This window comes from Leuresthes tenuis, unplaced genomic scaffold (genome assembly GCF_036924035.1).
Source record: "Leuresthes tenuis unplaced genomic scaffold, fLeuTen1.0.hap1 SCAF_5, whole genome shotgun sequence".
Classification (NCBI taxonomy): Eukaryota; Metazoa; Chordata; class Actinopteri; order Atheriniformes; family Atherinopsidae; genus Leuresthes; species Leuresthes tenuis.
The window spans coordinates 37,187,611-37,211,766 of record NW_027325359.1 but is presented as its reverse complement, the minus strand read 5'-3'; the positions used below and the strand labels follow the sequence as shown (position 1 = coordinate 37,211,766).

General features: G+C 46.9%; 1 protein-coding gene across 3 annotated transcripts in view; it reads right to left on the bottom strand.

The window, feature by feature from the left end:
* The window catches only part of LOC140307783 (receptor-type tyrosine-protein phosphatase beta-like), a 66,123-nt gene that overhangs the window by 38,424 nt on the left and 3,543 nt on the right, over nt 1–24,156 (bottom strand). For all 3 annotated transcript variants that reach the window (XM_072386793.1, XM_072386791.1, XM_072386792.1), the window contains exons 2-7: nt 23,327–23,597; nt 14,637–14,900; nt 12,967–13,230; nt 6,049–6,315; nt 4,690–4,956; nt 4,323–4,589 (exon numbers count right to left, since the gene is read on the bottom strand). In XM_072386793.1, coding sequence (XP_072242894.1) covers nt 4,323–4,589; nt 4,690–4,956; nt 6,049–6,315; nt 12,967–13,230; nt 14,637–14,900; nt 23,327–23,528 — 1,531 coding nt within the window. In that variant the 5' untranslated portion in view covers nt 23,529–23,597. The remainder of the gene's footprint in view (nt 1–4,322; nt 4,590–4,689; nt 4,957–6,048; nt 6,316–12,966; nt 13,231–14,636; nt 14,901–23,326; nt 23,598–24,156) is intronic.

Here is a 24,156-nt window from a genome sequence, read left to right as displayed (position 1 = left end):
GTTTAACTAACCAGCAACATGACGCCGGTTATGTGGTTTAACTAACCGACAACAAGACACTCTTTATGTGGTTTAACTAACCGACAACATGACGCTGGTTATGTGGTTTAACTAACCAACAACATGACGCTGGTTATGTGGTTTAACTAACCAACAACAAGATGCCGGTTATGTGGTTTAACTAACCGACAACAAGACACCGGTTATGTGGTTTAACTAACCGACAACATGACGCCGGTTGTGTGGTTTAACTAACCAACAACAAGATGCCGGTTATATGATTTAACTAACCAACAACAAGATATCGGTTATGTGGTTTAACTAACCAACAACATGACGCCGGTTATGTGGTTTAACTAACCAACAACATGACGCCGGTTATGTGTTTTAACTAACCGACAACATGATGCCGGTTATGTGGTTTAACTAACCGACAACAAGATGCCGGTTATGTGGTTTAACTAACCGACAACAAGACGCCGGTTATGTGTTTTAACTAACCGACAACATGATGCCGGTTATGTGGTTTAACTAACCGACAACAAGATGCCGGTTATGTGGTTTAACTAACCGACAACAAGACGTCGGTTATGTGGTTTAACTAAACAACAACATGACGCCGGTTATGTGGTTTAACTAACCGACAACATGACGCCGGTTATGTGGTTTAACTAACCAACAACAAGACGCCGGTTATGTGGTTTAACTAAACAACAACATGACGCCGGTTATGTGGTTTAACTAACCAACAACATGACGCCGGTTATGTGGTTTAACTAACCAACAACATGACGCCGGTTATGTGGTTTAACTAACCGACAACATGATGCCGGTTATGTGGTTTAACTAACCGACAACATGACGCCGGTTATGTGGTTTAACTAAACAACAACATGACGCCGGTTATGTGGTTTAACTAACCAACAACATGACGCTGGTTGTGTGGTTTAACTAACCGACAACAAGATGCCGATTATGTGCTTTAACTAAACAACAACATGACGCCGGTTATGTGGTTTAACTAACCGACAACATGACGCCGGTTATGTGCTTTAACTAAACAACAACATGACGCCGGTTATGTGGTTTAACTAAACGACAACATGACGCCGGTTATGTGGTTTAACTAACCAACAACATGACGCCGGTTATGTGGTTTAACTAACCGACAACAAGACGCCGGTTATGTGGTTTAACTAACCAGCAACATGACGCCGGTTATGTGGTTTAACTAACCAACAACATGACGCCGGTTATGTGGTTTAACTAACCGACAACATGACGCCGGTTGTGTGGTTTAACTAACCAGCAACATGACGCCGGTTATGTGGTTTAACTAACCAACAACATGACACCGGTTATGTGGTTTAACTAACCAACAACATGACGCCGGTTATGTGGTTTAACTAACCAAAAACATGACGCCGGTTATGTGCTTTAACTAACCAACAACATTGACGCTGGTTATATGGTTTAAATAACCAAAAACATGACGCTGGTTATGTGGTTTAACTAACCAACAACAAGACGCCGGTTATGTGGTTTAACTAACCAAAAACATGACGCCGGTTATGTGCTTTAACTAACCAAAAACATGACGCTGGTTATGTGGTTTAACTAACCAAAAACATGACGCCGGTTATGTGGTTTAACTAACCGATAACAAGACGCTGGTTATATGATTTAACTAACCAACAACAAGATGCCGGTTATGTGGTTTAACTAACCAACAACAAGATGCCGGTTATGTGGTTTAACTAACCGACAACATGACGCCGGTTATGTGGTTTAACTAACCGACAACAAGACGCCGGTTATGTGGTTTAACTAACCAACAACAAGACGCCGGTTATGTGGTTTAACTAACCAACAACATGACGCTGGTTATGTGGTTTAACTAACCAAAAACATGACACTGGTTATATGATTTAACTAACCAACAACAAGATATCGGTTATGTGGTTTAACTAACCAACAACATGACGCCGGTTATGTGGTTTAACTAACCAACAACATGACGCTGGTTATGTGGTTTAACTAACCAAAAACATGACGCTGGTTATATGATTTAACTAACCAACAACAAGATGCCGGTTATGTGGTTTAACTAACCAACAACAAGATGCCGGTTATGTGGTTTAACTAACCGACAACATGACGCCGGTTATGTGCTTTAACTAACCGACAACATGACGCCGGTTATGTGGTTTAACTAACCAACAACATGACGCTGGTTATGTGGTTTAACTAACCAAAAACATGACGCTGGTTATATGATTTAACTAACCGACAACATGACGCCGGTTATGTGGTTTAACTGACCAACAACAAGATGCCGGTTATGTGGTTTAACTAACCAACAACATGACGCTGGTTGTGTGGTTTAACTGACCAACAACAAGATGCCGGTTATGTGCTTTAACTAACCAACAACAAGATGCCGGTTATGTGGTTTAACTAACCAACAACAAGATGCCGGTTATGTGGTTTAACTAACCGACAACATGACGCCGGTTATGTGGTTTAACTAACCAACAACATGACGCTGGTTATGTGGTTTAACTAACCAAAAACATGACGCTGGTTATATGATTTAGCTAACCAACAACAAGATGCCGGTTATGTGGTTTAACTAACCGACAACATGACGCCGGTTATGTGGTTTAACTAACCAACAACATGACGCTGGTTATGTGGTTTAACTAACCAAAAACATGACGCTGGTTATATGATTTAACTAACCAACAACAAGATGCCGGTTATGTGGTTTAACTAACCAACAACAAGATGCCGGTTATGTGGTTTAACTAACCGACAACATGACGCCGGTTATGTGCTTTAACTAACCGACAACATGACGCCGGTTATGTGGTTTAACTAACCAACAACATGACGCTGGTTGTGTGGTTTAACTAACCAACAACAAGATGCCGGTTATGTGCTTTAACTAACCAACAACAAGATGCCGGTTATGTGGTTTAACTAACCAACAACAAGATGCCGGTTATGTGCTTTAACTAACCAACAACATGACGCTGGTTGTGTGGTTTAACTAACCAACAACAAGATGCCGGTTATGTGGTTTAACTAACCAAAAACATGACGCCGGTTATGTGCTTTAACTAACCAACAACATGACGCCGGTTATGTGGTTTAACTAACCAACAACAAGATGCCGGTTATGTGGTTTAACTAACCAACAACATGACGCTCTTTATGTGGTTTAACTAACCAACAACAAGACGCCGGTTATGTGGTTTAACTAACCAACAACAAGATGCCGGTTATGTGCTTTAACTAACCAACAACATGACGCTGGTTGTGTGGTTTAACTAACCAACAACAAGATGCCGGTTATGTGGTTTAACTAACCAAAAACATGACGCCGGTTATGTGCTTTAACTAACCAACAACATGACGCCGGTTATGTGGTTTAACTAACCAACAACAAGATGCCGGTTATGTGGTTTAACTAACCAACAACATGACGCTCTTTATGTGGTTTAACTAACCAACAACAAGACGCCGGTTATGTGGTTTAACTAACCAACAACAAGATGCCGGTTATGTGCTTTAACTAACCAACAACATGACGCTGGTTGTGTGGTTTAACTAACCAACAACAAGATGCCGGTTATGTGCTTTAACTAACCAACAACAAGATGCCGGTTATGTGGTTTAACTAACCAACAACAAGATGCCGGTTATGTGGTTTAACTAACCGACAACATGACGCCGGTTATGTGGTTTAACTAACCAACAACATGACGCTGGTTATGTGGTTTAACTAACCAAAAACATGACGCTGGTTATATGATTTAACTAACCAACAACAAGATGCCGGTTATGTGGTTTAACTAACCGACAACATGACGCCGGTTATGTGGTTTAACTAACCAACAACATGACGCTGGTTATGTGGTTTAACTAACCAAAAACATGACGCTGGTTATATGATTTAACTAACCAACAACAAGATGCCGGTTATGTGGTTTAACTAACCAAAAACATGACGCCGGTTATGTGCTTTAACTAACCAACAACATGACGCCGGTTATGTGGTTTAACTAACCAACAACAAGATGCCGGTTATGTGGTTTAACTAACCAAAAACATGACGCCGGTTATGTGGTTTAACTAACCAACAACAGTCGGATGGTAGAACCAGTCTCATGCTGCTGAGAACCAGAGACTCTGACCTGCTCGGTGGAACAGAACCTTGGTTTTCTGCCACCAGATGACCAATCACAGGCCTATTTCAGGCAGGAGGAACAGATCCTGGTTCTAACTGTGGTTCTGCCAGGTGAACCAGGTGAACTCACCTGTGCGGCCCTCTGCCACAGCCTGTCTGGAGGTGAGTCCGGCTCTGATGGTGGTGACCACCACCGTGTACAGGGCCCCCGGTCTCAGAGCCTGGAAGCTGACGCTGCTAGTGTCAGCCGCCACGCTCTCATTTTTGATGATGCTGCTGTCGTGGACCAGCAGGACCCGGTACGAGTCCAGATACCCGGAGGCCGGTTCCCACTGCGCCTGCAGGCTGTCGGTGGCGCCGCTGTTAGAGACCTGCAGCCAGCGGACCTGAGCCGGAGCTGAGGGACAGAGGTTACAGAACATGGAGCAGTTACGGTGAGTTAATCAATCATCTCCACCCTCTGTGACCCAGACTCAACCAGAACAACCAGAACATACCGGTCCATGCCTTCAGAGAGGCGGAGCTGCTCAGGTTGCCGCTGTTGGTCGTCACAGTAACAGTGTAGCGGCGTCCTGGGGTCAGGCTGAGAAAGGTGCACTCTGTTGCCCCCCAGCTGAGGGTCCTCTGGGACGCGGTGGAGGGGGGGTCCGCCTCGGTGAGCAGCGCCGTGAAGGCGTCCCACTGTCCGACGGGTCGGTTCCACCTCACACTCAGTGACGTCTCATCGGCCTGACGGACAAGCAGCTGCTGCACGGACCGCGGGGCTGAGGGAGCGGGACAAGGGACCCATTAGCATCTGAACACAGAACCCGGGGGTCTCCAGTTAATGCTTCAGGACTGTGAGGGTTCTGCAGAACCTGCAGGATGATCTGACCCGAAACAGTGAGGGAGAGCCGAGGACTACAACTCCCACAGTGCATTTCACCTACGGTCATAGAGCTTCCTACAGCCTTCAGTTAACAGGTTCTTCTCTCACCTGCTGGGTCAGAACCAGCTACCAGTTTGGGTTAAAGGAGGCAGACACCCTCTCCACCTCTAAGATTAGGTTTAAAACTTTCCTTTTTTATAAAGCTTTAAAAGGATATTTGTCTGTCAGTTTGAATCTTTAATTAACAGAAACAAAGAAGTGATTCTCAGCATCTTCTCTGACCTCCTTCTCTTTATAAAACAGAACCAGACCCAGAACCTGCAGCAGAAACACTCAGTGAAAGCTGCTCCAGATGTTTCCATCGTGTTCCTTCAGCTACAGTCCAGATGTTTCAAGAGTCCGGCTGCTGGACTGACCTGCTGCAGTCCAGATGTTTCAAGAGTCCGGCTGCTGGACTGACCTGCTACAGTCCAGATGTTTCAAGAGTCCGGCTGCTGGACTGACCTGCTGCAGTCCAGATGTTTCAAGAGTCCGGCTGCTGGACTGACCTGCTAGAATCTTCTATCAGACAGAAATGGGACAACATTCCTCTCCCAAAGGTCCGGCAGCTGGTCTCCTCTGTTCCAGATGTTTACAGATGTGGTTAAGAGCAGAGTGGATGGGAAACATGGAGCTGAATCCTTCTGCTCTGTGTCACAAACACAGGTTTACTTCCTGGTTCTGAGGCAGCGTTTACTTCCTGGTTCTGAGGCAGCGTTTACTTCCTGGTTCTGAGGCAGCGTTTACTTCCTGGTTCTGAGGCAGCGTTTACTTCCTGGTTCTGAGGCAGCGTTTCCTCTCCTGCTGCTCAGAGGAAAGGTTCTTCTCTGTAAAGTGACCTCAGATCCCTGCTGTGAATCAGTCCTTTATGGATAAAACTGAACTGGGTGGTTTGGGTATCCTTTTAAAGGGTTAAAATCAAAGAAAAGCAGCTGAAATGCTCACTGACCCAGTCGGCTGCTGCACCGGTTCCTGTTAACCAGAAGGCCGCTGTGCACAGCGAGCTCTGCGGTGTAGAGACGTCCCGGCACCAGGCCCAGGCTGGTGATGGAGAGGAGGAGCTGCCTGCTCTGCTTACTGATGGTCCGGTTCAGCAGAACCTCCGAGTTGTTCATCAGCAGGACGCTGTAGTTCTCCCAGTCACCTCTGGGGGGCGTCCAGCTGAGCCGCAGCATGCTGCTGCTGGACATGGACAGAGCTGAGACCGGGTCTGGTACTGAAACAGCAGGAGACGATCAGTTGGACTGCTGAGACTCAGAGGGAACTGCAGGGTTAGGGGTGAGTAAACATCAGAATTCTCCTGTCTGATACCATTAAAAATGAGCTGAAAATGCTTTTCTATCCTCTGGATTTAGCATCTAATGGGTCTGTGGGTTTTTTGTGTTTCTGATTTCTCTGTCATGGCTTCAGGTTTCTGTTTAGTATTTAGTTTCTTGCACTTTATCCTCGTCACCTATTTATCACAGTATTTAGTTTCCAGGTTTCATTGCCAGATTCTCACCATTATTATCATTCATGTTGTCTAACTTCCTGTTACATCTCCACCATTTGAATTGAATAGAAGTGAGAGCTTAAGAACAGAAACATTAACATTTATCCCAACATGCCCCCCAGCTCCTGCTGCAGGCCATGGTTCATCTCCCACCTGGACTCCTGCAATGCTCTCCTAACTGGTCTCCTAACTGGTCTCCTAACTGGTTTCCTAACTGGTCTCCTAACTGCTCTCCTAACTGGTCTCCTAACTGGTTTCCTAACTGCTCTCCTAACTGCTCTCCTAACTGCTCTCCTAACTGGTCTCCTAACTGGTTTCCTAACTGGTTTCCTAACTGCTCTCCTAACTGCTCTCCTAACTGCTCTCCTAACTGGTTTCCTAACTGCTCTCCTAACTGCTCTCCTAACTGCTCTCCTAACTGGTTTCCTAACTGCTCTCCTAACTGCTCTCCTAACTGGTCTCCTAACTGCTCTCCTAACTGGTATCCTAACTGGTTTCCTAACTGGTCTCCTAACTGGTTTCCTAACTGGTCTCCTAACTGCTCTCCTAACTGGTCTCCTAACTGGTCTCCTAACTGCTCTCCTAACTGGTTTCCTAACTGCTCTCCTAACTGCTCTCCTAACTGGTCTCCTAACTGGTTTCCTAACTGCTCTCCTAACTGGTCTCCTAACTGGTCTCCTAACTGGTTTCCTAACTGCTCTCCTAACTGCTCTCCTAACTGCTCTCCTAACTGGTTTCCTAACTGCTCTCCTAACTGCTCTCCTAACTGGTCTCCTAACTGCTCTCCTAACTGGTATCCTAACTGGTTTCCTAACTGGTCTCCTAACTGGTTTCCTAACTGGTCTCCTAACTGGTCTCCTAACTGCTCTCCTAACTGGTCTCCTAACTGGTCTCCTAACTGGTCTCCTAACTAGTTTCCTAACTGCTCTCCTAACTGGTCTCCTAACTGGTCTCCTAACTGGTCTCCTAACTGGTCTCCTAACTGCTCTCCTAACTGGTCTCCTAACTGGTCTCCTAAATGGTTTCCTAACTGCTCTCCTAACTGGTCTCCTAACTGGTTTCCTAACTGGTCTCCTAACTGGTTTCCTAACTGGTCTGCTAACTGGTCTCCTAACTGGTCTCCTAACTGGTTTCCTAACTGGTCTCCTAACTGGTCTCCTAACTGGTCTCCTAACTGGTTTCCTAACTGGTTTCCTAACTGGTCTCCTAACTGGTCTCCTAACTGGTCTCCTAACTGCTCTCCTAACTGGTCTCCTAACTGGTCTCCTAACTGGTTTCCTAACTGGTCTCCTAACTGGTCTCCTAACTGGTTTCCTAACTGGTCTCCTAACTGGTCTCCTAACTGGTTTCCTAACTGGTTTCCTAACTGGTCTCCTAACTGGTCTCCTAACTGGTCTCCTAACTGCTCTCCTAACTGGTTTCCTAACTGCTCTCCTAACTGCTCTCCTAACTGCTCTCCTAAATGGTTTCCTAACTGGTTTCCTAACTGCTCTCCTAACTGGTCTCCTAACTGGTTTCCTAACTGCTCTCCTAACTGCTCTCCTAACTGGTTTCCTAACTGCTCTCCTAACTGCTCTCCTAACTGGTTTCCTAACTGCTCTCCTAACTGGTCTCCTAACTGGTCTCCTAACTGGTTTCCTAACTGGTTTCCTAACTGGTTTTCTAACTGGTCTCCTAACTGGTTTCCTAACTGCTCTCCTAACTGCTCTCCTAACTGGTTTCCTAACTGCTCTCCTAACTGCTCTCCTAACTGGTTTCCTAACTGCTCTCCTAACTGGTCTCCTAACTAGTCTCCTAACTGGTTTCCTAACTGGTTTCCTAACTGGTCTCCTAACTGGTCTCCTAACTGGTCTCCTAACTGGTTTCCTAACTGGTCTCCTAACTGGTCTCCTAACTGGTTTCCTAACTGGTTTCCTAACTGTTCTCCTAACTGGTCTCCTAACTGGTTTCCTAACTGCTCTCCTAACTGGTCTCCTAACTGGTTTCCTAACTGGTTTCCTAACTGGTCTCCTAACTGGTCTCCTAACTGGTTTCCTAACTGGTCTCCTAACTGGTCTCCTAACTGGTTTCCTAACTGGTTTCCTAACTGCTCTCCTAACTGGTTTCCTAACTGGTTTCCTAACTGGTCTCCTAACTGGTCTCCTAACTGGTTTCCTAACTGGTTTCCTAACTGCTCTCCTAACTGATTTCCTAACTGCTCTCCTAACTGGTCTCCTAACTGGTCTCCTAACTGGTTTCCTAACTGGTTTCCTAACTGGTCTCCTAACTGGTCTCCTAAATGGTCTCCTAAATGGTTTCCTAACTGGTCTCCTAACTGGTTTCCTAACTGGTTTCCTAACTGGTTTCCTAACTGGTCTCCTAACTGGTTTCCTAACTGGTCTCCTAACTGGTTTCCTAACTGGTCTCCTAACTGGTCTCCTAACTGCTCTCCTAACTGGTCTCCTAACTGGTTTCCTAACTGGTCTCCTAACTGGTCTCCTAACTGGTTTCCTAACTGCTCTCCTAACTGGTTTCCTAAATGCTCTCCTAACTGCTCTCCTAACTGGTTTCCTAACTGCTCTCCTAACTGCTCTCCTAACTGGTTTCCTAACTGGTCTCCTAACTGGTTTCCTAACTGGTTTCCTAACTGGTCTCCTAACTGGTCTCCTAACTGGTTTCCTAACTGGTCTCCTAACTGGTCTCCTAACTGGTTTCCTAACTGGTCTCCTAACTGGTCTCCTAACTGGTTTCCTAACTGGTTTCCTAACTGGTCTCCTAACTGGTCTCCTAACTGGTCTCCTAACTGCTCTCCTAACTGCTCTCCTAACTGGTCTCCTAACTGGTTTCCTAACTGGTCTCCTAACTGGTCTCCTAACTGGTTTCCTAACTGGTCTCCTAACTGGTCTCCTAACTGGTTTCCTAACTGGTTTCCTAACTGGTCTCCTAACTGGTCTCCTAACTGGTCTCCTAACTGGTCTCCTAACTGGTTTCCTAACTGGTCTCCTAACTGGTCTCCTAACTGGTTTCCTAACTGGTTTCCTAACTGTTCTCCTAACTGGTCTCCTAACTGGTTTCCTAACTGGTCTCCTAACTGGTCTCCTAACTGGTTTCCTAACTGGTTTCCTAACTGCTCTCCTAACTGATTTCCTAACTGCTCTCCTAACTGGTCTCCTAACTGGTCTCCTAACTGGTTTCCTAACTGGTTTCCTAACTGGTCTCCTAACTGGTCTCCTAACTGGTTTCCTAACTGGTTTCCTAACTGGTCTCCTAACTGGTCTCCTAACTGCTCTCCTAACTGGTTTCCTAACTGCCCTCCTAACTGCTCTCCTAACTGGTCTCCTAAATGGTTTCCTAACTGGTTTCCTAACTGGTCTCCTAACTGGTCTCCTAACTGGTTTCCTAACTGCTCTCCTAACTGCTCTCCTAACTGGTTTCCTAACTGCTCTCCTAACTGCTCTCCTAACTGGTTTCCTAACTGCTCTCCTAACTGCTCTCCTAACTGGTCTCCTAACTGCTCTCCTAACTGGTTTCCTAACTGGTCTCCTAACTGGTCTCCTAACTGGTCTCCTAACTGGTTTCCTAACTGGTCTCCTAACTGGTTTCCTAACTGGTTTCCTAACTGGTCTCCTAACTGGTCTCCTAACTGCTCTCCTAACTGGTCTCCTAACTGGTCTCCTAACTGGTTTCCTAACTGCTCTCCTAACTGGTCTCCTAACTGGTTTCCTAACTGGTCTCCTAACTGGTCTCCTAACTGGTCTCCTAACTGCTCTCCTAACTGGTCTCCTAACTGGTTTCCTAACTGGTCTCCTAACTGGTCTCCTAACTGGTTTCCTAACTGGTTTCCTAACTGGTCTCCTAACTGGTCTCCTAACTGGTCTCCTAACTGGTTTCCTAACTGGTTTCCTAACTGGTCTCCTAACTTGTCTCCTAACTGGTCTCCTAACTGGTTTCCTAACTGGTCTCCTAACTGGTTTCCTAACTGGTTTCCTAACTGGTCTCCTAACTGGTCTCCTAACTGCTCTCCTAACTGCTCTCCTAACTGGTCTCCTAACTGGTTTCCTAACTGCTCTCCTAACTGGTTTCCTAACTGGTTTCCTAACTGGTCTCCTAACTGGTCTCCTAACTGGTCTCCTAACTGGTTTCCTAACTGGTTTCCTAACTGGTCTCCTAACTGGTCTCCTAACTGGTCTCCTAACTGGTTTCCTAACTGGTTTCCTAACTGGTTTCCTAACTGGTTTCCTAACTGGTCTCCTAACTGGTTTCCTAACTGGTCTCCTAACTGGTTTCCTAACTGGTCTCCTAACTGGTTTCCTAACTGGTTTCCTAACTGGTTTCCTAACTGCTCTCCTAACTGGTTTCCTAACTGGTCTCCTAACTGGTCTCCTAACTGGTTTCCTAACTGGTCTCCTAACTGGTTTCCTAACTGGTTTCCTAACGGGTCTCCTAACTGGTTTCCTAACTGGTTTCCTAACTGGTCTCCTAACTGGTTTCCTAACTGGTCTCCTAACTGGTCTCCTAACTGGTCTCCTAACTGGTTTCCTAACTGGTTTCCTAACTGGTCTCCTAACTGGTCTCCTAACTGGTCTCCTAACTGGTTTCCTAACTGGTCTCCTAACTGGTTTCCTAACTGGTTTCCTAACTGGTTTCCTAACTGGTCTCCTAACTGGTTTCCTAACTGGTCTCCTAACTGGTCTCCTAACTGGTTTCCTAACTGGTTTCCTAACTGGTCTCCTAACTGGTCTCCTAACTGGTCTCCTAACTGGTTTCCTAACTGGTTTCCTAACTGGTTTCCTAACTGGTCTCCTAACTGGTTTCCTAACTGGTCTCCTAACTGGTTTCCTAACTGGTCTCCTAACTGGTTTCCTAACTGGTCTCCTAACTGGTTTCCTAACTGGTTTCCTAACTGGTTTCCTAACTGCTCTCCTAACTGGTCTCCTAACTGGTTTCCTAACTGGTTTCCTAACTGCTCTCCTAACTGGTCTCCTAACTGGTTTCCTAACTGGTTTCCTAACTGGTTTCCTAACGGGTCTCCTAACTGGTTTCCTAACTGGTTTCCTAACTGCTCTCCTAACTGGTCTCCTAACTGGTCTCCTAACTGCTCTCCTAACTGGTTTCCTAACTGGTTTCCTAACTGGTTTCCTAACTGCTCTCCTAACTGGTTTCCTAACTGGTTTCCTAACTGGTTTCCTAACGGGTCTCCTAACTAGTTTCCTAACTGGTTTCCTAACTGCTCTCCTAACTGGTTTCCTAACTGGTTTCCTAACTGCTCTCCTAACTGGTCTCCTAACTGGTTTCCTAACTGGTTTCCTAACTGGTTTCCTAACGGGTCTCCTAACTGGTTTCCTAACTGGTTTCCTAACTGCTCTCCTAACTGGTTTCCTAACTGGTTTCCTAACTGGTTTCCTAACTGGTCTCCTAACTGGTTTCCTAACTGGTCTCCTAACTGGTCTCCTAACTGGTTTCCTAACTGGTCTCCTAACTGGTCTCCTAACTGGTTTCCTAACTGGTCTCCAGCCTGTGAAACCTCTGCAGATGGTCCAGAACGCGGCGGTGCGTCTGGTCTTGGATCAGCCTAAAAGAACACGTCCCCCCTCTGTTCATTGAGCTCCTCTGGCTGCCCTTAGCATCAGATCCAAGTCCCTGATGTTAGCTACAAAGAGCTTAATGGAACGGCTCCATCTACTTGAATGCTCTTGCAAAGGCTTCTGTCCCAACTGGGTCCCTCCGTTGGTCCCAGGATTGTCGTCTAGCAGCTCCTACACCACGCCTAAGACAATCCAAACTCTGTTCATGTGTCGTCCCACGATGGTGGAATGACCTACCGAGCGCTACCAGAACAGGGGCGTCCCTGTCTATCTTCAAGAAGCTCCTGAAAACCCAGCTCTTCAGAGAGCATCTCCTATCCCAGCACTTACCTTGTGCTTCCCTACCCCCTCTATCTCTGCACTTTATCTTTCTGCACTTCCTTCTATGCCTGCACCCTATCTCTACTCTGTCCCCTCTGACAGAGTCGGACTCCTGGGTTCCTTCTATGGAGCTTTTTGTTAGCTTTTTGTTAGCTTATTGTTAGCTTATTGTTAGCTTATTGTTAGCTTTTTGTTAGCTTATTGTTAGCTTTTTGTTAGCTTATTGTTAGCTTATTGTTAGCTTTTTGTTAGCTTATTGTTAGCTTTTTGTTAGCTTTTTGTTAGCTTATTGTTAGCTTTTTATAAAGCTGTTATATCTTCATCTGTAAGTCTCTTTGGATAAAAGCGTCTGATAAATACAGAAACAGAAATGACGTTTTTCTTTATAAATATCTGCATCCGGGTCCTAACTCTTTGCCAAGTCCCACCACAGCTTACCCCGTTGTGGAGTTTAATAAACTAAGCAGTGGTTCTGATGAACTGGACTCACCTGTTCTGCCTGTGGTTCTGCTCTCTGAACTCTGACCCCCAGCGGAGGAGCTGACTGACAGCCAGTAGCTGCGTCCGGGGACAAGACCCTCAAACACCACCTGGGTGGTGTTGGGGGCCACGTTGTGTCGCTGTGGGGTCGATCCTGAAGCCCACAGGGTCACCTGGTACATGTCCACCCCCCCCCTCGCCGGTGTCCAGGAAGCCCGGAGGCGCTCTGAGCTGCCGTCATTATCCAGAATCAGATCTGACACGGCGTCTGGGACTGAGGAGGAGGAAGGTGCACCTTACTATTCACATCTTCATCATGTTTTCTTCACTTTAACACAACCAGCTGAGTTACCTGAAACCTGTAACCACCCTCAGGGACCTCAGCCAGGTACAGTGAGGCCTTTCTGTTCCAGCTGGGAACAGATTTACTGAGCTGATGGTGGTTTTGGGTGGAGAGGGTCAACAGTCAGAGGACGGATGAGGTCAAAGGAGCCTGAAATATACTGGAAACAACCAGCTGCACGCCATCTCAAACACGACTTCAGGAGTCACTGAACAGACTGAACATGGTGCAGTTCAGGCCCCTCGGGCTACTCTGATTGGTCAGCTTTCTGACCTTTCCTCACCAGGCTGAGGAACAGGAAACTAGGAAATCATAAAAGTTGCCCACATCCTCCGAAACCAAAGCTCTTTGTTGTTATGTGGTCAGATTCTGGCGAGCAGGACTCCTCGCCCACTCAGGCCTGAATGCTGTTTGATCCCTGACCAATCACAGCGTTTCTCTTTCACCATCCAGTGATGTCATCAGTAGGGAGGAGCTCAGGGTACAGTTACAGAGTCCACACTCAAATGAGGGGCTCCTCAGGGCTCCATCCTGGGCCCCAACCTGTTTTTTCCTTGGTTAATTTTTAAGACAAATATGATTTCTTTCCTCTGCTTTGCAGAGGATTTAACAATCTGTCTAAAAAGTAAAAACTAGAGATTCATGGCAGCCTTTGCTTGACTTTGAGGTAATTTGAGGATTACTTTCTGACACACAGCCATGCTGCTGTGGAGAGTTACGGTGTGTTTACGTACGTTACCTGCCATCCACACCTTTACATTTGCTGTGTAATTTAATGTAGTAACACAGGTAAAATGAAGCTATTCAACACACCAAAAACACTGCAGCTCTCTATATAGATATAGGTAGTTACTCTATTGATCCCAGGGGGAAATAGTTTAGCAGTTAGCTGTAAGTTAGCAGCAGATGCTAGCAAACGATGCTTTTCTCATCAACAGTAAAACACCAGGGTTGTGTTTTTGGGGAGTTTTACACCTGCTGGTGACTTCAGACGCCATAATATATGCTGCCAGGAACAGGAAGAAGGGATTTCTACACAATATGTCACCTTTAAGAGGAGCTTTAGTTCCAACTAAAACACTAAAGTGGACGAGTCACATGTTCTCAGATGTTCCAGGATTCAAACAGAAAAGCTCAAACTTTCAGGCCTTTCACCTTTATGTTATCCTGTTTGTTTTTACAGGTTATTTACAGGTTATTACTGTTATTTGATAAAATTTTACTGTACACCATGTAAGTTTAACTTGTGTTGTTTTAAATTAGTTTGATGAATTAAACCCATAATACTGACCAACACTGAAAAAGTCTGAGGCTGTAAAACATCCCATAATACTGACTTGTGACGGCCTGTGTGGAGGAGGAGCTCTGCAAGCCGACAGCCTCTGTCACCACGGTAACGACGTACAAGGTCCCCGGCTGCAGGCCATCCAGCTCGGCAGAGGTGGTGCTGTTCTTCAGAGTGATGTTCTTCAGCAGAACTCCGGCCTGGTTCTGCAGCAGAACCCTGAAGTTCTCCCTCTGACCCCCGCCGGGCCGCCAGGACACACTGAGGCCGTCTGAGGACGAGGGCGCCACCTGCAGGCCGTCCACAGCAGAGGGCGCTGTAGGGAATACACAGGACAGAATAAGCTGAGGAACCACAGTTTAACAGAGCCTCTGCAGAGCTGCTGGGTCAGAACCGCTGAGCAGACTTAGAAGAACATCAGAAATCAGAGGTTTTCTGTCTTAAACTGGAGAGAAAAAGGTTCTTTTTGGGTGTTTTTTCTGAGAGAACCTCTTCATCTAACCTTTATTCACAGGAAGTGATGTCACAGAGTACAGGAAGTGATGTCACAGAGTACAGGAAGTGATTTCACACAGAGTCCCCTGTAGGTTTGTTCCCGGCTGAAGCCCCTACATTGATCAGCGGGCTGTTTCTTTTAATGAAACCTTGGAAGCAGAGTGAGTCCAGACAGGAAACAGAAAATACAGAAGGGGCGGGGCAGGATGTGGGGAACGACCCCCAACACAAAAACCACTCTCAGTGCTGAACTCTGTCCTGGAACAGTTTCCTCCCTGAGGAGACCCTCTGCTTCCTGCTGGCAGGTCAGCAGCACTGAGGACAAAATGTCCAACACTCAAAGGGCAGCGGGTCCCAGAGACCCGAGTCACACCGAGGCATCGACCACAGCCTGAGACACCCAACACAAAAGATGGTGTTAAAGTGACAGAAATCATTTTTCAAACCGGACCAGAACCCCCAGATGAGCTGGGTTTGAATCCTCCTGCATGGAAACACTCAGATGGACTCAGCTGGTCCCTAACCCTAATAAAATCCTGATTTTATAACCACAGAATCACCGTTAAAGTAGCTTAAAGACGGCGTCTGGACTCAGCTGGTCTCAGATGGTCTCAGATGGATTCAGATGGACTCAGATGGACTCAGATGGACTCAGGTGGACTCAGATGGACTCAGGTGGACTCAGATGGACTCAGGTGGACTCAGGTGGACTCAGATGGACTCAGATGGACTCAGGTGGACTCAGATGGACTCAGATGGACTCAGGTGGACTCAGATGGACTCAGGTGGACTCAGATGGACTCAGGTGGACTCAGATGGACTCAGATGGACTCAGATGGTCTCAGGTGGACTCAGATGGACTCAGATGGACTCAGGTGGACTCAGATGGACTCAGGTGGTCTCAGGTGGTCTCAGTTGGACTCAGGTGGACTCAGGTGGACTCAGATGGACTCAGGTGGACTCAGATGGACTCAGATGGACTCAGATGGACTCAGGTGGACTCAGATGGTCTCAGATGGACTCAGATGGACTCAGATGGTCTCAGGTGGTCTCAGTTGGACTCAGGTGGACTCAGCTGGACTCAGATGGACTCAGATGGACTCAGATGGACTCAGATGGACTCAGGTGGACTCAGATGGACTCAGGTGGACTCAGATGGACTCAGGTGGACTCAGGTGGACTCAGATGGACTCAGATGGACTCAGGTGGACTCAGATGGACTCAGATGGACTCAGGTGGACTCAGATGGACTCAGGTGGACTCAGATGGACTCAGGTGGACTCAGATGGACTCAGATGGACTCAGATGGACTCAGGTGGACTCAGGTGGACTCAGATGGGCTCAGGTGGACTCAGATGGACTCAGATGGACTCAGGTGGACTCAGATGGACTCAGGTGGACTCAGGTGGACTCAGATGGACTCAGATGGACTCAGGTGGACTCAGATGGACTCAGATGGACTCAGGTGGACTCAGATGGACTCAGGTGGACTCAGATGGACTCAGATGGACTCAGATGGACTCAGGTGGACTCAGATGGACTCAGATGGACTCAGATGGACTCAGGTGGACTCAGGTGGACTCAGATGGGCTCAGGTGGACTCAGGTGGACTCAGATGGACTCAGATGGACTCAGGTGGACTCAGATGGACTCAGGTGGACTCAGATGGACTCAGGTGGACTCAGATGGACTCAGATGGACTCAGATGGACTCAGGTGGACTCAGGTGGACTCAGATGGGCTCAGGTGGACTCAGATGGACTCAGATGGACTCAGGTGGACTCAGATGGACTCAGGTGGACTCAGGTGGACTCAGATGGACTCAGATGGACTCAGGTGGACTCAGATGGACTCAGATGGACTCAGGTGGACTCAGATGGACTCAGGTGGACTCAGATGGACTCAGATGGACTCAGATGGACTCAGGTGGACTCAGATGGACTCAGATGGACTCAGATGGACTCAGGTGGACTCAGGTGGACTCAGATGGGCTCAGGTGGACTCAGGTGGACTCAGATGGACTCAGATGGACTCAGATGGTCTCAGGTGGACTCAGATGGACTCAGATGGACTCAGGTGGACTCAGATGGACTCAGGTGGTCTCAGGTGGTCTCAGTTGGACTCAGGTGGACTCAGGTGGACTCAGATGGACTCAGGTGGACTCAGATGGACTCAGATGGACTCAGATGGACTCAGGTGGACTCAGATGGTCTCAGATGGACTCAGATGGACTCAGATGGTCTCAGGTGGTCTCAGTTGGACTCAGGTGGACTCAGGTGGACTCAGGTGGACTCAGATGGACTCAGATGGACTCAGATGGACTCAGGTGGACTCAGATGGACTCAGATGGTCTCAGGTGGTCTCAGTTGGACTCAGGTGGACTCAGGTGGACTCAGATGGACTCAGATGGACTCAGATGGACTCAGATGGACTCAGGTGGTCTCAGGTGGTCTCAGTTGGACTCAGGTGGACTCAGGTGGACTCAGATGGACTCAGGTGGACTCAGATGGACTCAGATGGACTCAGATGGACTCAGGTGGACTCAGATGGTCTCAGATGGACTCAGATGGACTCAGGTGGTCTCAGGTGGTCTCAGTTGGACTCAGGTGGACTCAGATGGACTCAGATGGACTCAGGTGGACTCAGATGGACTCAGATGGACTCAGGTGGACTCAGCTGGACTCAGATGGTCTCAGGTGGACTCAGGTGGACTCAGGTGGACTCAGATGGACTCAGATGGACTCAGATGGACTCAGATGGACTCAGGTGGACTCAGCTGGACTCAGATGGTCTCAGGTGGACTCAGGTGGACTCAGGTGGACTCAGATGGACTCAGATGGTCTCAGATGGACTCAGATGGACTCAGGTGGACTCAGGTGGACTCAGGTGGACTCAGATGGACTCAGATGGTCTCAGGTGGACTCAGGTGGACTCAGGTGGACTCAGATGGACTCAGATGGACTCAGGTGGACTCAGATGGACTCAGATGGACTCAGGTGGACTCAGATGGACTCAGATGGACTCAGGTGGACTCAGGTGGACTCAGGTGGACTCAGCTGGACTCAGATGGTCTCAGGTGGACTCAGGTGGACTCAGGTGGACTCAGATGGACTCAGATGGACTCAGGTGGACTCAGATGGACTCAGATGGACTCAGGTGGACTCAGGTGGACTCAGCTGGACTCAGATGGACTCAGGTGGACTCAGATGGTCTCAGATGGACTCAGGTGGACTCAGGTGGGCTCAGATGGACTCAGATGGACTCAGATGGACTCAGGTGGTCTCAGGTGGACTCAGATGGACTCAGGTGGACTCAGCTGGACTCAGATGGACTCAGATGGACTCAGGTGGACTCAGATGGACTCAGGTGGACTCAGGTGGACTCAGGGCGGCCATCTTGGCTCTGCCCTCATAAGCAGTGTTAGAACAGGACGCTCACAGGTGAGAAATCTGTGAGGCCAATTTCAATGAGGGTGATGTGGGTGAAAGAGGACAAAATACCTACGTTTAGAAGTAAAATTAGTCTCGGTCAGGCAGATATTTTTGACAAGAGACGTTTTGTCTGTTTAATCTACCAACAAACCCTTTAGTTCAGTTAAAGTTGAGTCTTTCTCTGATGCCGTACGGCTGAGTTATGAGTTTAGTGCTTTTCAATGCATTTCTCCATAGGGAAACTTCCCAGTTTTTCCCATTTTTCCAGAGTTTAGTGCTTTTCAATGCATTTCTCCATAGGGAAACTTCCCAGTTTTTCCCATTTTTCCAGAGTTTAGTGCTTTTCAATGCATTTCTCCACAGGGAAACTTCCCAGTTTTTCCCATTTTTCCAGAGTTTAGTGCTTTTCAATGCATTTCTCCATAGGGAAACTTCCCAGTTTTTCCCATTTTTCCAGAGTTTAGTGCTTTTCAATGCATTTCTCCATAGGGAAACTTCCCAGTTTTTCCCATTTTCCAGAGTTTAGTGCTTTTCAATGCATTTCTCCATAGGGAAACTTCCCAGTTTTTCCCATTTTTCCAGAGTTTAGTGCTTTTCAATGCATTTCTCCATAGGGAAACTTCCCAGTTTTTCCCATTTTTCCAGAGTTTAGTGCTTTTCAATGCATTTCTCCATAGGGAAACTTCCCAGTTTTTCCCATTTTTCCAGAGTTTAGTGCTTTTCAATGCATTTCTCCATAGGGAAACTTCCCAGTTTTTCCCATTTTTCCAGAGTTTAGTGCTTTTCAATGCATTTCTCCATAGGGAAACTTCCCAGTTTTTCCCATTTTTCCAGAGTTTAGTGCTTTTCAATGCATTTCTCCACAGGGAAACTTCCCAGTTTTTCCCATTTTTCCAGAGTTTAGTGCTTTTCAATGCATTTCTCCATAGGGAAACTTCCCAGTTTTTCCCATTTTTCCAGAGTTTAGTGCTTTTCAATGCATTTCTCCATAGGGAAACTTCCCAGTTTTTCCCATTTTCCAGAGTTTAGTGCTTTTCAATGCATTTCTCCATAGGGAAACTTCCCAGTTTTTCCCATTTTTCCAGAGTTTAGTGCTTTTCAATGCATTTCTCCATAGGGAAACTTCCCAGTTTTTCCCATTTTTCCAGAGTTTAGTGCTTTTCAATGCATTTCTCCATAGGGAAACTTCCCAGTTTTTCCCATTTTTCCAGAGTTTAGTGCTTTTCAATGCATTTCTCCATAGGGAAACTTCCCAGTTTTTCCCATTTTTCCAGAGTTTAGTGCTTTTCAATGCATTTCTCCATAGGGAAACTTCCCAGTTTTTCCCATTTTTCCAGAGTTTAGTGCTTTTCAATGCATTTCTCCATAGGGAAACTTCCCAGTTTTTCCCATTTTTCCAGAGTTTAGTGCTTTTCAATGCATTTCTCCATAGGGAAACTTCCCAGTTTTTCCCATTTTTCCAGAGTTTAGTGCTTTTCAATGCATTTCTCCATAGGGAAACTTCCCAGTTTTTCCCATTTTTCCAGAGTTTAGTGCTTTTCAATGCATTTCTCCATAGGGAAACTTCCCAGTTTTTCCCATTTTTCCAGAGTTTAGTGCTTTTCAATGCATTTCTCCACAGGGAAACTTCCCAGTTTTTCCCATTTTTCCAGAGTTTAGTGCTTTTCAATGCATTTCTCCATAGGGAAACTTCCCAGTTTTTCCCATTTTTCCAGAGTTTAGTGCTTTTCAATGCATTTCTCCATAGGGAAACTTCCCAGTTTTTCCCATTTTCCAGAGTTTAGTGCTTTTCAATGCATTTCTCCATAGGGAAACTTCCCAGTTTTTCCCATTTTTCCAGAGTTTAGTGCTTTTCAATGCATTTCTCCATAGGGAAACTTCCCAGTTTTTCCCATTTTTCCAGAGTTTAGTGCTTTTCAATGCATTTCTCCATAGGGAAACTTCCCAGTTTTTCCCATTTTTCCAGAGTTTAGTGCTTTTCAATGCATTTCTCCATAGGGAAACTTCCCAGTTTTTCCCATTTTTCCAGAGTTTAGTGCTTTTCAATGCATTTCTCCATAGGGAAACTTCCCAGTTTTTCCCATTTTTCCAGAGTTTAGTGCTTTTCAATGCATTTCTCCACAGGGAAACTTCCCAGTTTTTCCCATTTTTCCAGAGTTTAGTGCTTTTCAATGCATTTCTCCATAGGGAAACTTCCCAGTTTTTCCCATTTTTCCAGAGTTTAGTGCTTTTCAATGCATTTCTCCATAGGGAAACTTCCCAGTTTTTCCCATTTTTCCAGAGTTTAGTGCTTTTCAATGCATTTCTCCACAGGGAAACTTCCCAGTTTTTCCCATTTTTCCAGAGTTTAGTGCTTTTCAATGCATTTCTCCATAGGGAAACTTCCCAGTTTTTCCCATTTTTCCAGAGTTTAGTGCTTTTCAATGCATTTCTCCATAGGGAAACTTCCCAGTTTTTCCCATTTTTCCAGAGTTTAGTGCTTTTCAATGCATTTCTCCATAGGGAAACTTCCCAGTTTTTCCCATTTTTCCAGAGTTTAGTGCTTTTCAATGCATTTCTCCACAGGGAAACTTCCCAGTTTTTCCCATTTTTCCAGAGTTTAGTGCTTTTCAATGCATTTCTCCATAGGGAAACTTCCCAGTTTTTCCCATTTTTCCAGAGTTTAGTGCTTTTCAATGCATTTCTCCATAGGGAAACTTCCCAGTTTTTCCCATTTTTCCAGAGTTTAGTGCTTTTCAATGCATTTCTCCATAGGGAAACTTCCCAGTTTTTCCCATTTTTCCAGAGTTTAGTGCTTTTCAATGCATTTCTCCACAGGGAAACTTCCCAGTTTTTCCCATTTTTCCAGAGTTTAGTGCTTTTCAATGCATTTCTCCATAGGGAAACTTCCCAGTTTTTCCCATTTTTCCAGAGTTTAGTGCTTTTCAATGCATTTCTCCACAGGGAAACTTCCCAGTTTTTCCCATTTTTCCAGAGTTTAGTGCTTTTCAATGCATTTCTCCATAGGGAAACTTCCCAGTTTTTCCCATTTTTCCAGAGTTTAGTGCTTTTCAATGCATTTCTCCATAGGGAAACTTCCCAGTTTTTCCCATTTTTCCAGAGTTTAGTGCTTTTCAATGCATTTCTCCATAGGGAAACTTCCCAGTTTTTCCCATTTTTCCAGAGTTTAGTGCTTTTCAATGCATTTCTCCATAGGGAAAAAAAAAATTCCCAGTTTTTCCCATTTTTCCGGTGTTCCTTTCGAGTAATGAGAGAAAAATAATAGCACACTATTCCCGATCGATGGGCTTTTTATCCTGTTCGGACCATCGGTGCGCGGGACTATTAGCGCACCGCACTTTGTGACGGAAACGGATAAATAATAAGAGTCTAAAACAATAGTAACATGTGTGCCCACCCATAAGAAGCTCATTAATTCTAACCATAAACTGGTGTCAAATGTAAGCTGCAAATCTGAGGTTTATTAAATCACATTTAGAGGAAGAACATTTTGGATTGTTCCTCCGACTGCTGTTAGGTTAACTGGTGTCTCTAAAACTGTCCTCAGGAGTGAGTGTGGTTGTTTGCCCTGTGATGGACTGGCGGCCTGTCCAGGCTGAACCCCCCCCCCCCCTCGCCCAATGACCGCTGGGACAGGCTCCAGTTCCTGGGACAGGCTCCAGTCCCTGGGACAGGCTCCAGTTCCTGGGACAGGCTCCAGTCCCTGGGACAGGCTCCAGTTCCTGGGACAGGCTCCAGTCCCTGGGACAGGCTCCAGTTCCTGGGACAGGCTCCAGTCCCTGGGACAGGCTCCAGTTCCTGGGACAGGCTCCAGTCCCTGGGACAGGCTCCAGTTCCTGGGACAGGCTCCAGTCCCTGGGACAGGCTCCAGTTCCTGGGACAGGCTCCAGTCCCTGGGACAGGCTCCAGTCCCTGGGACAGGCTCCAGTTCCTGGGATAGGCTCCAGTCCCTGGGATAGGCTCCAGTTCCTGGGATAGGCTCCAGTTCCTGGGACAGGCTCCAGTCCCTGGGACAGGCTCCAGTTCCTGGGACAGGCTCCAGTCCCTGGGACAGGCTCCAGTTCCTGGGACAGGCTCCAGTCCCTGGGACAGGCTCCAGTCCCTGGGACAGGCTCCAGTTCCTGGGACAGGCTCCAGTCCCTGGGATAGGCTCCAGTTCCTGGGACAGGCTCCAGTCCCTGGGATAGGCTCCAGTTCCTGGGACAGGCTCCAGTCCCTGGGATAGGCTCCAGTTCCTAGGACAGGCTCCAGTTCCTGGGATAGGCTCCAGTCCCTGGGATAGGCTCCAGTCCCTGGGACAGGCTCCAGTTCCTGGGACAGGCTCCAGTCCCTGGGACAGGCTCCAGTCCCTGGGACAGGCTCCAGTTCCTGGGACAGGCTCCAGTCCCTGGGACAGGCTCCAGTCCCTGGGATAGGCTCCAGTTCCTGGGACAGGCTCCAGTCCCTGGGATAGGCTCCAGTCCCTGGGACAGGCTCCCGTCCCTGGGACAGGCTCCAGTTCCTGGGATAGGCTCCAGTTCCTGGGACAGGCTCCAGTCCCTGGGACAGGCTCCAGTCCCTGGGACAGGCTCCAGTCCCTGGGATAGGCTCCAGTTCCTGGGACAGGCTCCAGTTCCTGGGACCCGACAGTTGGATTAAGTTGTATAGAAAATGGATGAATGGATGGACATTTATGATTGATTTCCTTCTTACAGAAAATGTTCATTTTCCTTTCAGCCTCTAATGGATCAGAACCTGTAAATGTTTCATTAACACAGGAACTAAAGGAAAACTTTGAGCTTCAGAGGAGGTGCATTACCCCCCAGATGAGTTCTTACCTGTGAGCACAGAGCCGTAGCTCCTCACTCCATCCTTTCTGGATGTCACAATCAGCCGGTACAAAGTTCCCGGCTGCAGCTCCGTGATGTGGCAGATGACGGCGTTTCCATACGGATCACAGCGGACAGCCTCCGGATGAGAGCCCGGCTCTGTGATGAGGCTAAAGCCACACGACAGGCCGGGGGAAGTCAACCGCACCATCGCCGAATCAAAGCTGGAGCTGATCTCGGTGAGCTCAGCAAAGCACCGGGGTCCTGCAGAGGTTTGGACCTGGAAGCCAGATCAGGGAGTCATCAGAACCCAGCACAAACCCAAACACCACTGCCTAAACTGAACCTTCATCATGAAGGTTTGGTCCTATTAAAGAGCAAGAACAGGCAGGCCTGCAGTGACCATTTGGACCAGGTGCTGTTTAAATGGCACCTCGGAACCAGCTCTACTGACCACCTGACCTCCCAGGAACACCTGAACTAAGTTTGATCCTAAGAACAACAGATTACCCGGTGCCATGATGGAGGTACATGTATGGGATGGTTCTACAGCATCAACCAACCAACCAACCAACCAACCAACCAAAAAAAACAATTAATCAATCAATCAACCAACCAACCAACCAAAAAAATCAATCAATCAATCAATCAACCAACCAACCAAAAAAAATCAATCAATGAATCAATCAACCAACCAACCAACCAAAAAAAATCAATCAATGAATCAACCAACCAACCAACCAACCAAAAAAAATCAATCAATGAATCAACCAACCAACCAACCAACCAACCAAAAAAATCAATCAATCAATCAATCAATCAATCAATCAACCAACCAA